Source organism: Chelonoidis abingdonii, chromosome 1, assembly GCF_003597395.2.
Source record: "Chelonoidis abingdonii isolate Lonesome George chromosome 1, CheloAbing_2.0, whole genome shotgun sequence".
In the NCBI taxonomy this organism is placed as follows: domain Eukaryota; kingdom Metazoa; phylum Chordata; order Testudines; family Testudinidae; genus Chelonoidis; species Chelonoidis abingdonii.
The window spans coordinates 289222968-289240200 of record NC_133769.1 but is presented as its reverse complement, the minus strand read 5'-3'; the positions used below and the strand labels follow the sequence as shown (position 1 = coordinate 289240200).

The 17233-nt window shown below is 38.9% G+C and overlaps 1 protein-coding gene and 1 long non-coding RNA gene across 8 annotated transcripts in view; both read right to left on the bottom strand.

Moving 5' to 3' along the window:
- Positions 1 to 2039, bottom strand: part of LOC116835492 (uncharacterized) — a 12484-nt gene extending 10445 nt beyond the window's left edge. For all 7 annotated transcript variants that reach the window (XR_012655006.1, XR_012655007.1, XR_012655009.1 and 4 more), the window contains exons 1-2: positions 1717 to 2039; positions 867 to 937 (exon numbers count right to left, since the gene is read on the bottom strand). This is a non-coding gene — a long non-coding RNA (uncharacterized LOC116835492). The remainder of the gene's footprint in view (positions 1 to 866; positions 938 to 1716) is intronic.
- A 14-nt stretch (positions 2040 to 2053) lies between these two features.
- Positions 2054 to 17233, bottom strand: part of RBM26 (RNA binding motif protein 26) — a 99999-nt gene continuing 84819 nt past the window's right edge. Inside the window, exons 21-22 of the mRNA XM_032798364.2 lie at positions 14406 to 14519; positions 2054 to 2891 (exon numbers count right to left, since the gene is read on the bottom strand). Coding sequence (XP_032654255.1) covers positions 2802 to 2891; positions 14406 to 14519 — 204 coding nt within the window. The 3' untranslated portion in view covers positions 2054 to 2801. The remainder of the gene's footprint in view (positions 2892 to 14405; positions 14520 to 17233) is intronic.

Below are 17233 nucleotides of genomic sequence, written 5' to 3'. Positions count from 1 at the left end.
AAGCTGTTGAAATCGTGGTGGAATTTTTCCAGAGTCTCCTTCCCATGTGTCCAGATGATGAAAATGTCATCAATGTAGCATAGGTAGAGAAGGGGCATGAGTGGACGAGAGCTGAAGAAGCATTGTTCCAGGTCAGCCATAAAAATGTTGGCATATTGTGGGGCCATGCGGGTGCCCATAGCGGTGCCACTGATCTGGAGGTCTATATTGTCATCAAATTTGAAATAGTTGTGTGTGAGGATAAAGGCACAGACCTCAGCAACCAGTTGTGCTGTGGCATCATCAGGGATATTGTTCCTGACAGCTTGTATTCCATCTGTGGGTGGGGTGTTTGTGTAGAGAGCCTCTACATCCATGGTGGCTAGGATGGTGTTTTCTGGAACGTCACCAATGCATTGTAGTTTCCTCAGGAAATTATAACTGGGGGGTCTCTGAGCACTAAAAACAAACAGTGGCACACTCTAGTTGGGGGAGGAAATGGCTGTGCTTGTTTCTTTAATGTGTGAGAAAGTGAGCTGAAGCATTGTGACCCTGGTATTCTTCAATAACTAGAAGATGACAAGAAAGAGTACAAAATACAAGACAGCAACAATTTTTGCATTTTCACCCTAATTTTGGAGGCACATAATTTTAAGTTTGTCGTAGGAAGAGCACATGACTAAAGGGATTAATATGAAATGGAATCTCACACAGCTGTGTCACTAGTTTGAAGTCAGTACAACTGAGCAACCACCAAAAGTTGTGACCATCTAATATCTAGGTGAAGTGACTTAGTTTCAGCTTCTTTGAATATGGACCCATATAAAAACCTACAACCTAACAAACTACTCAATCTATGGAGCATGCACAGTCCTCATCTGCAGTACCTGATATGTGGAAAATCACAAATCTTCAGTCTCCAGTCTCCAACATTTCAGTCTGGCACCCTTCAGAAGTACTAAATAATTAAAAAATAAAAAGTTGAAAAGTATGTGTTTACTCAATGAACCAGAATACCTCATTTAGAACACTACAGAACACACACCAAAAAACCCTTCGGACCACAGATTTAGAAAGCTACTCTGAGGGACCCTCTCACCTTAGCAATACTACTTCCATTTCCCTTCATCTTCCATTTCCCTTCATCTCTTATTTTACGAATAAAAGGGCTGCCTGCAAAGTAATAATGTTCCAAGAAAAGACTTAAGGGGAGGTAGTAATTTGCTCCCAATTAAATAAAGACTGCAAAGAGAAAAATATTACAAGATCCAACTACCACCTCTGCACCTGTCTGATGAGAGGTGTATTGGATTTATATTACACTTATTTGTGGGCTGATGGATGCACAAGGCTTGAATAGCAGATATGCCTACAAGAGACCTGAGGAGGAGACAGAATGCTACTTTAAGGAAGGTGAAACACTTTCTTTCGGGTATAGGAGTTTTTCTATTTCTACATGGCTAAATCTTAGGGTTTTTCTAAAAAAAGAGAAGAACTGCAAACCTATGAAACCAATGCAGAAGATAGTGCCCTGTAGGAAAAATGCGTATTTAGTATTTCTGCAAGCTCTCAGCTCTATTAGCATTTCTCACATTTGTAAGTTTTAAAAAGCACAGACCACAGTATGGACTGATCATTTTCCCAAATGTAGTTTTAAAACAGAAAAAAAAATCTTTGTGAGGACAAAGGAAATATATTCATATATAGGCTCAAAGTTCTTAAGACTAGAATACTTACCATTCACTTTTCTTAATGTATCCTTTTGTTACATTTCTTTAGTGCATATATTTTTGTGGGATCAAGTTCTCTTCTGTGGGTCCACAGTATATGCATACAAATACTCTTCTTATTCATTAAATGTTATTCTATTTGAAGCAGTTTGATTTAAATTACGTTATCAGTTTTAAAATTTAAAATGTTTCCAAGGCCTTTATGCTGCAAAACCATATACTAAAATACAATTGTATATGACCTAAAAATGAGACTTCACATTTCAAGTTAGTAGTTTTTTTATATATTCAATAGGATGTTGATATAAAAAAAAAAAAAAAAAAAAAAAAAAAANTTGTGAGTATGGGGGTGGGGGTGGGGGGTCACCATTTGGAATGGTCTTTCTTCTTTCTTTTTTTATTTTTTTCCATTTTCAAGGACCATTGTCTTAGCTTTTTTGGTTATTGCTTTTTTTCTTTTTTTTCTTTTTTCTTTTTTTTTTTTTTTAAAGACCATTCCATTTATTTATTTTTTTAAACATCTTAAAGTCATAAGGACTTATATGCAAAGCAGTCATACACTGTATCATTAAAACCCATACGTAAAATACGTACACAAATCCAACAAAAGGCTAGTACATAGTAAAGCCTAAGCATACTACTATGCAATATTATGAATACATAACTTTAGAGACTTCAGTTTAGTACTGTTATCTATTCATTTCTGAAAACATTCACAAAGATTTTAAATGCAAATTTTCATTCCATATCTGGAATAGAACAAAAATTATCTATGTTATAACAACTCTTGGTCTTTTTTCGACCAATTCATTAAATTACAAAGAATCCAAAGAATTCTCTAACTTTCAGGAGAAGTATGTAATAAAAACATTGCATATGTTCCTAATAAGATGTCTTTAGCAATCATTTACTGAAACAACTCAAACATGAATCTGGCAAAATACAGGATTGATCAGCTGCTTTTTAGTCTATTTCCAAAATCCAACTTCATCACATTTACCAAAAAACCTTTTAGTACAAACAAGCAAAAGTACATTAGGTAATACTAATGCAATGTAAGTACAGTTCCAGCACTTTCTCTGATCAGTTGAATCATCTTCTCCATGAACGAGATTCATTATCCTCTTCCTCTTCATCATCATCTTGAAGCAATGAGTCATCCACCAAGGATTCTTCCTGAAACTTCAAAAGAAAAATGTGTTAGGCTCCATTTCAAAAAAGGTCAGAGAACGTAAAAGATAAAAACAAAAAGTAAAGATTATATGTGGGCATTCCCTTTTTAATTTGTAACAGAAAAAATGAAGGTTACTTCTAATCCAAGTTCTTCAAGATGACTTCATATTCACACTTATGGTACTGTACCACCTGGTGGATAGAACCTTCCAGCAGCTCCCATTAGCCCAGAGCAGCGATACATGGCCACTGGGAGCTGCGATCTGCCGGACCTGCAGACGGGGCAGGTAAACACACCAGCCCAGCCCGCCAGGGGCTTTCCCTACACAAGCGGCAACCCCCTGTTTGAGAAACCCCGATATAAAGCATGTAACAGACTCCCATTTATTAGCATGAGGTTTCAGAAAGAAACTGTCTCATTGAAATGGATCTCAGACATTTTCATAAAAATCTTGGAGCAAGTTTAAGAACAGCTCTATCTGTGAAAATTTGTAAACGGTAGCTCAGCTATCAGGGCATGCAACTCACTCAACTTCTGGCTGTGATATCAGTGATGAAGACCACATTAATAGATAAGTAAAATAAGGAACACTTCGTCACGGTTCGAAGAATGACCTCATAGGCGTAGATGAGGCCAAATTAATATACCAAGATAGACAGGATCCCGTAGAGGAAGATACATATTATATAATTCAGACTTTAATGTCAGAAGGGACCATCGTGATCATGTAGTCTGACCACCTGCACATTTGCAGGCCACAGAACCTCATCTATCGACTCCTCAAATACAACCCAAACATCTGGCTAAGCTACTGAAGTCCCCAAATGATGGTTTAAATACTTCAAGTTACAGAGAATTCACCATTTACTCCCCAACCTCAAATATGGTGATCAGTTAGACCAGAACATGTGGGCAAACACCACCAGGCAGACAGCTGGGAAAGAATTCTCTATAGTAACTCAGAGCCCTCCCCATCTAGTATCCTGTCTCCAGTAGCTGGGTATTTTTGCTACTAGCAGTTGCCAATGAGTCACATGCCATAGTAGGCTATCTTATCACACCATCCCCTTCATAAACTTATCAGATTCAGTCAGGTTTTTGCCCCCACTGGTCCCCTTGGAAAACTGTTACAGAATCACATCTCTGGTGTAGAGAAATCTTCATCTAATTTCTAGCCTAAATTTACGTATGGCCAGTTTATAGAAGTTAGTTCTTGTGTCCATACTGGCACTTAACTTAAACAACAACTCTCCCTCCTTGGTATTTATTCCTCTGATATATTTATAGAAAGCAATCATATTTCCCCTCAGCCTTCTTTTGGTTAGGCTAAACAAGCCAAATTCCTTGAGTCTTGTTTCATAAGATAGATTTTCCATTCCTCGGATCATCCTAGTAGTGCTTCTCTGTACCTGTTCCAGTTTCAATTCATTTCTCAAACATGGGAGACCAGAATTGCACACAGTATTCCAGAGGTCCTACCAATACCTTGTATAATGGTACCAACATGTCCCGCTCTCTACTGGAAATACCTCGCCTGATGCATCCTTTGACCGCATTACCTTTTTCATGACTGCCATCACAGTCATCCTGTGATCAACCAGTACACCAGGTCTTTCTCCTCCTCTCTTGCTTCCAACTAACAAGTCCCCAGCTTGTAGAAAAAATTCTTCTTGTTTGTCCCTAAATGCATGACTTTGCACTATTGAATTTCACTTCATTTCTATTACTCCAGTTTACAAGGTTGTCCAGATCTTCTTGTACAATATTCCGGTCCTCCTCCATATTGGCTATGCCTCTCACCTTTGTGACAAGTTTGTGAGTGGTAGCCATGTTAGTCTGCATCAGCAAAAACAACGAGGAGTCCTTGTAGCACTTTAGAGACTAACCAATTTACTTGGGCATAACCTTTCGTGGGCTAAAACCCACTTCATCAGATGCATGGAGTGGAACTGATGAAGTGCATCTGATGAAGTGGGTTTTAGTCCACAAAAGCTTATGCCCAAATTAATTGGTTAGTTTCTAAAGTGCCACAAGGACTCCTCATTATTTTCCCAACTTTGTGTCATCCGCAAATTTTATTAGCACACTCCCACTTTTTGTGCCAAGGTCAGTAATAAAAATGTTTAAAAAGTTTGGTCCCTGAAGACTGATCCCTGAGGAACTCCACTAGTAACCTCCCACAGTCTGACAGTTCACCTTTCAGTATGACCTGTTGTAGTCACCCCTTTAGCCAGTTTTTTATCCACCTTTCAATTCTCATATTAATCCCCATCTTCTCCAGTTTAACTAATAATTTCCTATATGGAATTGTATCGAATGCCTTACTGAAATCCAGGCAGATTAGATTTACTGCACCTCCTTGGTCTAAAACATCAGTTATCCTCTCAAACTCCTTCACAAACCTTTTCACAGAATCATACAAAAAGGGATCTAACATCGACAAAAATGTAGTAAGCTGAAATAGCAGTCAAGTGAACTTTTAAAGGACAATCCTTAAGTCTTCAAATGCATTAAATATTCCAAAATACAGGGTATGGAAGCTACCACTGGCAAATCAGATTTTCCCTTCATCCAGACAAATCTAGTTCATTTTAACTAGTAACACTTTCTCGTAGACAGTTTTCTAGTATTAAGCCATACATTTTGTACCAAAGAAGAACACAGTTGCTCATGAGCAATCATAGTATGATGGCCCACGCTGTGGATCTGGATGAAGAATCCCATCTTGCAGCTGTGACAAAATATCTGGAGACAGAGGAAGATTTACATACCATCCAACAGCTGAAGCAGGCCCATGCACCACTACTGTCTCAGTCAAGCTGGAGCAATCAATGTAATTTTTTCCCTGTCCTGTCTAATCTTCACTACTTTCTGAATCAATGGAAAGAAGAGAAAAGTATACAGAAGGGCCTTTCCCCCAACGTAGAAGGAAGGCTTTTTGTTGACTTCTGTCACAAATAAGTCCATTTCAGGTTGATCCTAATGGGAAAAGATGTCATGACAACCTGATCCTTCAGGGACCGTTGTGAATCTGAGAGCTGTCCCTGCTGAGATGATCCGCTAACAAACAGCCTTCCCCTGCTAAATGTGGGGCTACTGGATAGCACTCTTGACAAATGCATCAATCCTATAACCTAACTGCTTCAGCACATAACTGGAGTGAGTGAGTTCCCTCTTGTTTGGTCATGTAAGACAAAGCGGTTTTACTGTCCATTGCTACTTAGACTACCTTCCCCTGTATACGAAGAAGGAATGACTTGAGAGATGAATGATCCTTTATTCCAACATGTTGATGTGCAAACTTTTCTCTTGAAAAACAGAGCTCAGTGTACAATCCAAGGTAGCTATAGATGGGCTCCCCATCCAGCTTTGGAAGCATCTGACTTTTTTGTCAATGAAGGTGAAGGAGGACTGAACAGAGTACCCCTGAAAAGACTTGCTCCTCCATCACCTTCTCGCACTGATAGCCTTGAATTTACAAAATCATTTGTTCTATTTTTAGAAACCTGTCTTCTGGAAGAAAATCTTTCCCTGCTACTAAGGTGTTGTCTACACTAGAAAATTAGGTCAGTATAACCTCACTCAAGGTATGAAAAATCCACAACCCTAAAAGACAAAGTTAAACCAATCGAAATTCTGGCATAGACAGTTCTAGGCCAACAGGAGAATTCCCCCGTTGATCCAGCCATCACCACCTCCTGGGAAGGCGGATTACCTAAGCCATTGCTGCGCGACTGCAGCATTTTAAGTGTAGAGAAGCTTCGAGTCCAGTAAGCAACCTATAAAGGGAATTCTCTGAGTTGGGCACAGAATTGACTTCTTGACACTGAGAAGCAGACCCAGATCTGAAAAGAGCAAGATTTTAACCTCAACATCAAGTAAGAGAACCTTGCATGTAGTCACTTTCAGTAGCCAATCGCTCAAATGCAGATAAACAAAAATACCCTGTTTTCTCAGATGTGTTGCTATCACAGAAAGGCGCTTGGGAGAAAAACAAACAACTCTTGGTGCTGCTGACAGGCTGAATGTGAGCACCTTATATTGGACATGGCACCTTGCCACCAAAAGCCACACGTATTTTCGATGACTGTGCCACATAGCAATATGAAAATGTGTGTCCTTTAAATCAAGGGTGGTGAACCAATCCACAACTGTAAGCAAGGAAATTGTAGATGCCATGGTTAACATCTTAAAGCAAAATTTTCGAATGTACATATTCACATTTCTTAAGTCTAAAATTGGACTTAAACCCATCTTTTTTCTGGATCAGAAAATAACTTCAATAAAACCTCTTTCCCCAAAGATATCTGGATACATCTTTGACAGCTCCTACCTAGAGCAGCTTGTGAACTTCTGTAAGCAAAATCAGCCCACGAAAACGGTCCCTGAAAATGGAAAGGTAGGTGGAATTGAAAGGGGGCAGTTTTATGAATTGAATGACATAGGCTTTTTCTATGATGTCTAGTACCCATAAATCCAATGTAATCAGCCTCCCTCAGTTGATAAATCAGGCTAATCTGTCTCTGAATAACAGAGGAGAATGATCCTCACTGATTGGTCAACAACTCTTGATCCTCAAATCTTGATATCAAATCTGAGGCATGGTGTTAGCTGAAGATGAAGAAAAGGGAGCTGGTTGCCTCATCTTAGGTCTAGATCTGAAAGACCTTCTTATGCTCAGTCTGAAATGAAGACAGGGATTGCTGCTGCTGACACCTCTGGCTGCACGCAAAATAAGACTGACGACTGTGAGTAATACTGTCTCTGGTATCTAAATGATGGAGTAGGTGGTCTCTTCCTGGTCGTCAGACCCAGACCCAGACGGCGAACACTAGAGCTAGTCTCCTCCAATTTTTCCAAAAGCTCATCTGTCTTAAGTACTGAAAATACACAAGTGTGGTTGCTGCCGTGTTGGTGTCAGAACTTTAGACAGAAAAGGTGGGTGAGGTAATATCTTTTATTGGAACAACTTCTGTTGGAGAGAGAGAGAGGCTTTCAAGCTTACACAAAGCTCTTCTTCAGATCCCATGAAGATGATACCTCACCACCACAAGCTCTGCCTCAGAGCAGAGTTAGCTTATAGCACTGAAAATAAAAGAAACTTTTAATAGTGTGTAAAGTTGTTTAATATCCTTCATTTTGTACGCTAAAGATTTTCCTTTTAAAATATTGTGAAATATAATATAAAAATCAGCCCCTTGCCTCTGTACAGCAGCTCCATTCTGCAACATTAATGTGACATCATCTGCATAGTTCATGAACAGAAACTTCAGGAGATTTAAATTACCTTTCCTCTTCATCTAAGTGTATTATGCTTAATGCTCGCCTTATCTGCTGTTACCAAACTGATTTTTAAAAAAAGCTGAAGATTCTCTTGTCTGGAGATTGGTCCTGCTTTAAGAAGGGGGTTGGACTAGATGACCTTCTGAGATCCCTTCCAATTCAGATAATCTATGATTCTAATAAATAATTTATCAAAAAACATAACATGTGAAATGCATTCTGGCAAGGTGATTGGAACAGTGTACAGAAATTGAAATATTTGTCTAGTTAGACTTGTGCTACAGAAAATAAAAATGAGTTTGGGATAATTAGACACCTTAAACACAGAGAATGGGTTGAAGAATGAAGAGACAATGAAAGAAAGTAAGCTTATCGTAAACAAAGACAATAGGTGGTTTGGGACATATGTTCATTCCTTCCCCATAATTTTTCTCTAGTGTTGAATTCATTTGTCTCAACTGCAAAAACGCATGATTCTTAAAGAAAAGCTTTCTAGACACCCTATTTATTTTTAGGGGAGGCATATTCACGATGCCTATCTAGTTCAATTTTGAACTCGATTGTAAATTGTTGAGGTGTAACATCTCATTTTATCCACTATGATTTGCAGGAGGAAAAATATCAAATGGGACAGATTAAGTACCTTGGGTTGTAAAGAGGCAAAGTGACTATGAACATATGAGTTAGACTATTTTTCAGTATACTGTTTTAAGGCTCATAGCAGCATAATAGCTTGGACATGTATAATATGTTGAAGAATCATAAGAGCTATTAAAACATGAGATGCACATCATCTGGTCTTCAGAGAGTCTCCCATTTTTATGTTTTCTACAATAAAGAAAGTTCAGCTTCATTTCCCCCCTCATTTTTTTTTTTTAAAAAATTATATTTAAGGGCTTTTGTTCTTCAAGTGGCTCTGCACATTTCCATGTATCGATACTGTGCAGCCTGGTGGCACCTCATGGTAGAACCTTCTCCAAACAGTGTCTGCTGGAGTGCACATGTGCTCCATCCCACCTCTTCCCCCAGTGTCTGGGAATGTTCAGAGGTGGAGGCTATATGAGCAGCGCCGTGCCCTCCAGCACCTCAGTTCCCTCCAACCACCGTGGAAAACAGAAATTATCTCCCCTGGTCCTTCAGATATGGGGCATTCTAAGTGTCTTGTTAGATTAATAGTAGTTTACTCCTAGTACAGTTAGTATAAGATAGTATTATAATACAGATAGTGCATACACTTATTAAGGTAGGTTCCTTTGCGTTATGGCAGAACCTCAGAAGAAAAACAACCCGAGCTTTGAGATTTGCTTGGTGCCCTGCTGTTTTCTGGGTGTCAGACAAGTATGTGAGACTTTTGAAATGTCTGGGTGAGGTACATTCACCTCTGGGTGCTCCGTTTGCCAGACTAGCTTCCTGAACTTGTAAGGATAGGCAGACCAGGCTTTAGGTACTGTAGCACAAAGAAGTTCTGGTCACTAAACTGTCCAGTTCCAGAGGTCCTGCAAATGAAGAGGACTGATTTGGCTTCAGTAGCTTCCTTAAGTAAGGAGACCTCAAAGTTGTGCAGATCGGTCGCTATCTGTGCAGAGTTCTGCTCCTTTGGAGAGAGCTACCAATGCTTCAAAGGCACAGGAAAGTCCTGTTAGGAAAGAACCTAAAGCTATGTTGGTTCCAGCTGCATGAGAACAGAAGCAGCAGCTGTGGGAGAAGGCAGCCACTGTTAGCAGTACCATATCCCACTCGTCAGACCCCTCCAAAACAGATGTTGCTACTACGGTTCCAATGGTAAGCTCAAGTCTGTTCCAGGCTCTTTCAAGCCCAGTGTTGAGTGATGGAGTGTTTTCTCGGATCAGTCAGTTTCCAAGTTTGCGGCGCTGAGCCAATCCTCTGCTCCAGTTCCAAGGGCCACCATCAGATCAGAAGAGGATAACAGTAGTGGCTGATGTCCATTTTCCTCTGCCTCAGAGTCCTTCAACTTTGAATGACAGGAACTTGGCAGGGGAAGAAATTATTTTTATTAGTCCCACAACCTGCGTCAGCTGTATTTAAATCTCAGCCAACAGATTAGGACTATTGGAAATTATTGCCTATTGCCATTCTGGGGTGTTGGTTCAGTACTGTCTCAGAGGAAAGAGTGCAATCTACTGAATTGTCTGCCCACCTTCTTTGTCTCTTAGGGTACTGCTTGTGCCCATACAAACACACAACTTGTCTGTTATGAATAATGGAACTTGTAAACAAAAAGTCAAATACTTCGGTGAACTGAGTGTCCTGCATCTGACGAAGTGGGTATTCACCCACGAAAGCTCACGCTCCAAAACGTCTGTTAGTCTATAAGGTGCCACAGGATTCTCTGCTGCTTTCACACACACTACTAAGGCAGTCAGGTATTTTCAGTTTATAAGAGAAGCGTGCATGAAAGTCAGAACCATTTATTATAGAAACAATGAAAAAAAATGATACTGGCTGGGATAAAACCAAAACTGAAAGGAAGAAGCAGTGTGGAATCTCTCTTTCATGCAATTTGATGACCACTGCATTTTCTGAAATGTTATTCTAGACTAGGGGTCAGCAACCTTTGGCACACAGCCCATCAGGCTAATCCACTGGCGAAGGAACAGCCCCCCGCAGCTCCAAATGGCCACAGTTCACCGTTCCTGGCCAATGGGAGCTGCAGGAAATGGTGGCCAGCACATCTCTATGGCCCACCGCTTCCACTGGCCAGGAACAGCGAACTGCGGCCACTAGGAGCTGCGCGGGGCCATACCTGCAGATAAAGTAAACAAAACGTCTCATGGCCCGTCAGCAGATTACCCTGATGGGCCGCGTGCCAAAGACTGCTGACCCGTTCTAGAATGTGTCTACTTAAGATCAGTGTATATATTTCAAATACTCACGCGTGCATGGTCTAGAACTAATACAGAAGTTCTCTTAAAGCAAAAGCTGACATTTAAGAAATGCAAAATGCTCTTAAGGAACTTTGATTGGAAATCCATTATGTATGGCAATTTACTGAAGGAAAGAGGGGACTAGTTCAGTAATGACTGAAGAGAATGTAAATTAATGAAACCTGGTTAAGTAAACAAGATAAAAGGGAAAGATAAGCTTGTATGATTAAGACTATGATAGGAAAAAATGACATAAGAAGTTAGATTGCTTGAACATACACATACCAAAATCATCCTGGTAAGGAGATAATTAGGAAATCTATAAATGATCCACCCAGTTGGAAAAATAATTATGAACAGAAGACATTGAATGTAAAATTTCAGAGAATATTTCTGCAATAATATGAAGATTTTAGAAAGCATACAAAAGCAATGATCCGCTAGAGCTTATGAAAGAACAAATTTGATCCAAAATCTGCCGCTACCTTCCCTCCCACAAGAGCCACATTGGACTGATGGCCACAACAAGACTCAAAAACAAAAGTCAGACCCGAAATGGCTAGTAGGAGGAAAAAAAAAAAAAAGTTAAGCAAAACAATAATGCAAAGGATCAACAGAAAGTTAACTCCCAAGCTACAGCTTCAGTTCCAGAGAAACAAATATCCTGCATCACACCCTCTGCATTTTCAACTATGAAAAGTCAGGGGAGTCTCACCCTTTCACCAGGGTTTCACACAGTTTGTGAATTACATTAACAGAGAAAAAACCAACATGTAGCTAGCTGGTCCCTAAACTTTTCCCCCCATTACATTAAGGAAACCTGACTCATTATGTGGATAAATGTCTGTACACTGAGTTTCTCTTCCCTTCAAGGAGGCCCCATCAGAGGTCCCTTTTCCAGGCAGGCAGTGGTTCTCTGGTCTCTGGGACCTAGTTCTTTCCAGAACTGAGTGGTTTTTCCCTCTACCAAGGCATTTGCCACATCCAAAAACCTGCTTCTTTGCTCCCAACTTGTGTTTTCCCCCAAGCCCACATCACTCTCTAGAGCTGAAGGCCCCAATTTTCAGACTTGATGTTTCAGCAGGAGTTGTAGAATGAAACCTGACTGCACCCCATCTATAGAAGAGATAATCAACTTCCTGCCTCTGTTCCAGTGTTTTTAAAGGACATTACACCCCCTCACTATGTAAACTGTAGATTACTTTACTTGCCTTTATTCTTTTTCTCAGAAGCGAATAAAATTACTGTTGATCTACAGGGTAATATAGCCAGACAACTCCAGAATTCACTTTTGCTCCTTCAAGAAGTTTCCTCAGCAGAACCCCGCTAATAAACTAGCAAGCAGTGACTGCTTTCAGGAGGAAGACAGAGAAGCAAGACTGAAACATTGCTTTCCATATTCAAGCATCTGATCTGGCTTTAAGAATTAAAAAAACCAATGCTTCATTAAAATATAAATTGAAATCTAAGTGGCAATTGGCAAATTTCAAATTTGGAGGCTCCAAGAAGGCACAGTCTGAACTGAAGTGGCCTGGCCTATCCCTTTTTCTAAACCTCAAAAGATTTCATCTGTTTAAGTAAGGAGTACATGTAGAGACAGCAATCTGATATGTAAATCTGATTTCTCCTGGAAAAGGAGAGAGAAATGAATTAGTATCAAATGAAAATAGTAGAACTGTTGGGTACAGCCATAACTGTGAAACAGTTTATAAGAAGGTCTCACCATGAGAACTTCAATCTTGGACTGTCATAACTTAAGTTCAATTTACTTGGAAAGTTGTAAAAAACAGATCTTGGGGAATCGTTTAGAGATATTTCTCATTAAGGTTCTAGGCCTATGGAAAAAGAATCTAAATGTAAAAAAAGACCATGAGATGATTCTGTGATTGTACTGGTTGATGGAAAAAGGAATCAGCTGATATCTAAAGAGCAGGATCTCTCTTTTACCCTCTAGGTTCCAGAGGCAACATGCATTTGGGCATACCTCCTGCTCAAAAAGTTTATTGCTATCAATGGTTCTATGGCCCATGAAACAGAACACATGAGTCAAGAAGGCGCTTTTTATCCTTTAGAGTAGTTGGATTATATTTAAAACTGAACCTGGAAATTAAGTGGAATTAAGAAGGAAAGAGAACTGTTATAATTACAGTGAAAACTGCTGCACAGCAATTGTGCAGACCTGGAAGTACATAATGCAGAAGGAAGAAGGGTCACAAAGTATGGATATGTGATAGACTGTCAACTGGACTGAAGAGAGGAAATTAGGAAACAGTTTACTGACAGTTACAAGTCCTTTATGCTTAGAGTATGGAGAGCTGAAGAAAGATCACATTAATGTTAAGGAATGAGCTAGCTATTGGTAGAGTGACCAGATGGCAACTGTGAAAAAACAGGACAGAGGGTGGGGGTAATCATAGAATATCAGGGTTGGAAGGGACCTCAGGAGGTCATTTAGTCCAACCCCTGCTCAAAGCATGACCAGTCCCCAGACAGATTTGTGCCCCAAATCCCTAAATGGCCCCCTCAAGGATTGAACTCACAACCCTGGATTTAGCAGGCCAATGTGCAAACCACGGAGCTATCCCTCCCCCTCAGGCACTTATACAAGAAAAAGTCCCCAAAAATGGGACTGTCCCTATGTAGGTTAAACAGAAAAAAAAAGGGTACACCTATAATAGGAAAACAAAATCTAGTTCTGCACAATAAATTAGTTCTGTAGGAAAGAAATTAGTCAAGTCTCAATTAGTCATTTTTAGTTGTGATTGTAAATCCACTGAATTATAAAATATCAGAATACTAAAGAACAGAAATGGGAAATATCCAAGACAAAAATACCTGAGTTCTTGGAAATGTTGAGACTGACTCAATTTGAAGGAAAAAAAAATGTTGCAGTTTAAAAAAAATAATCAAAACATTAGAAAACCAAGGGAAAGAAACTTACAAGAGACTACTTTATTTTATAATTCAGTGGATTTACAATTATCTCCGTTGATTGTCCTGGACATGACCCCTGGGTTCCACACTCTCCCCCCAACCTTTGTATGATACACTCCTATTTTGATAAATTACTAAAATGGACCATCACAGTTTTGTTCTTTGTTGTGAAAGAGATACAATGCTCCTGATATGATATGATGGAAGATTTGAACCAACAATAAGTTCACAGTGGCAGAATGGAGAAGGCAAGCTTAGTAGTAGCACAGACAAGAAAGTATAGATTATGTAATCAAACTACAAATCCCTATATGGTACAGGAACAGAGTGGGAATCAACAGAAGTTACCTATTTTTAGGGGGGAAAAAAAAATCTATATTCTTTCATCTTGCCAGAAAATCAAAAGAAAAAGGAACTTACTTCCTCTTCATCTGGTTCAGTTTCCTCTGTTTCAACAGCAGACATATTAATAACTGGCTTATTCCATGCCAACTTCAAATCCTGTCCTTTGAATCGAGATCCGTGAACAGCAGCCTGAAGCAAGTTAGAAAGTTCTTAGTTTCACATTTCTTTGTGAAAGGGATATAAAATAATCAACAGTTGATCAGATACCAAAAGTAAACAGACACTACGCTTTTACTGGGTGTGTGTATGTGGAGGAGATGATTTTTACACATTTGTAAAACTGATTTATGAGCTATTATGGACAGCTTAAAATTAAATAAATTTACTAAACATACCATTACAGTGTATATAGTTCAGGACTTGATAATCAAATGCATTTACATAGCTGTTCAGCTAAGAGTTTACAAAAAGTAAAAAATACAGTATTAATCAAAATGCAAGTAAAGGAAATAAGCTTAGGAAGCCATGGATCAATTCATGACATGGACAACACTGTCATGAACACCTTACTGAATTTTGATCAGTGTTTCACACTCTTGAAAGATTGACACAAATTGAAAAAACACTTAATACATTTACTTGCTACAAGAACTCAAGCATCCCACAAATACAAATGATTCAATGTAATAAAAATTAAACTTTGTGATTATAAAACTTATTCTACTGGAAAATGCTCCACTTCCTGCAAACCCTTTGTAATTGAAATGTAAAGATTTTAACTTATGGGATATTCATGCCTTTCTAAGTACCAGATGCATTAAGTGGCTGCTTTGGAAATAGTATGTTCAAATTAAAGTAACATGAACTAGCATAAATCAGCGTTAGCAACATTTCGAAATAACTGTCACGGTCACAAAAGATTTATAGTACAATCTGAAAGTACAGCATAATGTGAAATGTAGAAACAATTACATGTTCAATGACATCTGAACATGAATTGTGTGATATTAAAGTCCCCAGGTATAAATTTTAAATCTGTACATATAAATTTATGATAAATTTAAAAGATTCCATGCCTATTAAAATGCAGCTCAGGAGTTTTTTGTTCACGGTCTCATCACAATGTCACACAACTAGAATTTTTATAAGTACTTATACATGACATTTAGGTTCAGAAACAACTTGTAATCTTTTGAAGAAATTACTGCTACATAAAAATGCAACATTTTATAGCTAGGGAATCCTCCTCTCCCTTCCAGACTAAAATGTCCACCGCCATAAAACTTGAGCTTTTTTCAGCCAAAGGTAAAATATTACATTTTCTTCTGAATAAGCCCCAAAGAAAGCTTTTATGATTCAACTAGTTCTGCAACTAATCTTCATTACCTAGTTCTACTCTTAAAATCTGATTTACTAACAGGCACCAAACAATTTATAATCCAACATGTTTTGAATTATAAAATGAATTTGATTTCTTTGAAAGTTCTAGATTTAGTTTTACAAGTCATACCAGAATGTGGGAGGGAAACTATGTAATAAGTCCAAATGTCTTCTCTCCATCATTATGAAAAAATACTGTCATATGAACTTGCAGTGAAAAAGGCTCTTTCATGACATTTACTGTATAGGTGGAGTTTCTCTTCAATTAACATTATACACACTTTGTATCGCTTACATATAAAAATTGTGTTAAAAGAATATTAACTTTACAAAGTCAAACATTCAAAAGTTATAAAATGCCAAAATTAAGGTCGCAAACAATTTGGCACCCTTGTGAGTATGCTTTATGATACAGTCTTTAATTACCCAATGAAGTGCTTTTTTCCCCACAGAACACCTGCCTTGTTCAGCGGACAGCTTGGATGGCACTCAATACATAGATAACTATTCAATATTTACTTTTACCCTCAAGGTGAGAAAGAGTCTGAATCCCAAACAATAAGCAATTTAATCAAGTGGTTGTACACACTGTTATTGTGTACAAAAATATACCAAGGTCTTTTATGAAAGCTTGTAATGTTCTGACTTTGGTGGTCATTATGAGATACATATACACAGACAGTGGTATGAATTTACTTAGGTCACGGCTACACTGGCGCTTTACAGCGCTGCAACTTTCGCGCTCAGGGGTGTGGAAAAAAACACTCCCCTGAGCACTGCAAGATACAGCACTGTAAAGCCTCAGTGTAAACAGGGTCGCAGCGCTGGGAGCCTGGCTCCCAGCGCTGCAAGCTACACCCGCAGAGGATGTGGAGTACGTACAGCGCTGGGAGAGCTCTCTCCCAGCGCTGGCGCTGCGACCACACTCGCACTTCATTTCAAGTGTAGCCGTACCTTCAATGATGTATATATAAAGCTGTGCTGCAACATTCAGCTCCACCTCTCAACAGGGAGGGGCTAGCTCCAAGAACCTAGTATCTTTTAAAGCAAGGAAAAAACAAGTGATGGGCCATTACATTAATGGGAAAACACTGAAACAATTTGCAACTGAAAAGAAAACCCCAGTCTTGAAATTTAAGAAAGGAAGGAATTTCCCCCAATATGAATCACCATAGCCTGAGAAATTTAAAAACAAGCACACACAAAACTACCCCTGCAAATATTGTGAAAAGAAAAGGAATCTGATGTGAAATATATCCAGAATTAAGGGACAGTCTCAAAGGTGGGGGGCTGTCTGCAAACCCTACATCCCTCTTCAGGACTATGGTATAAACTGGGAATCTGAGCAAAGCAAAGGCAATAGGTAACCTGTCTTAAGGGATTCAAATGTGCAAGTATAAGGTTGCGTCTCTGTTTATTTTCTCCATAACTTGTACGGTGTTTGCTTTCCTTATTACTTCATTTTTTAACCTGATTTTTCCCTCAAACAACCCTTTTATTTATTTTTTACCCCAAAAGGGCTC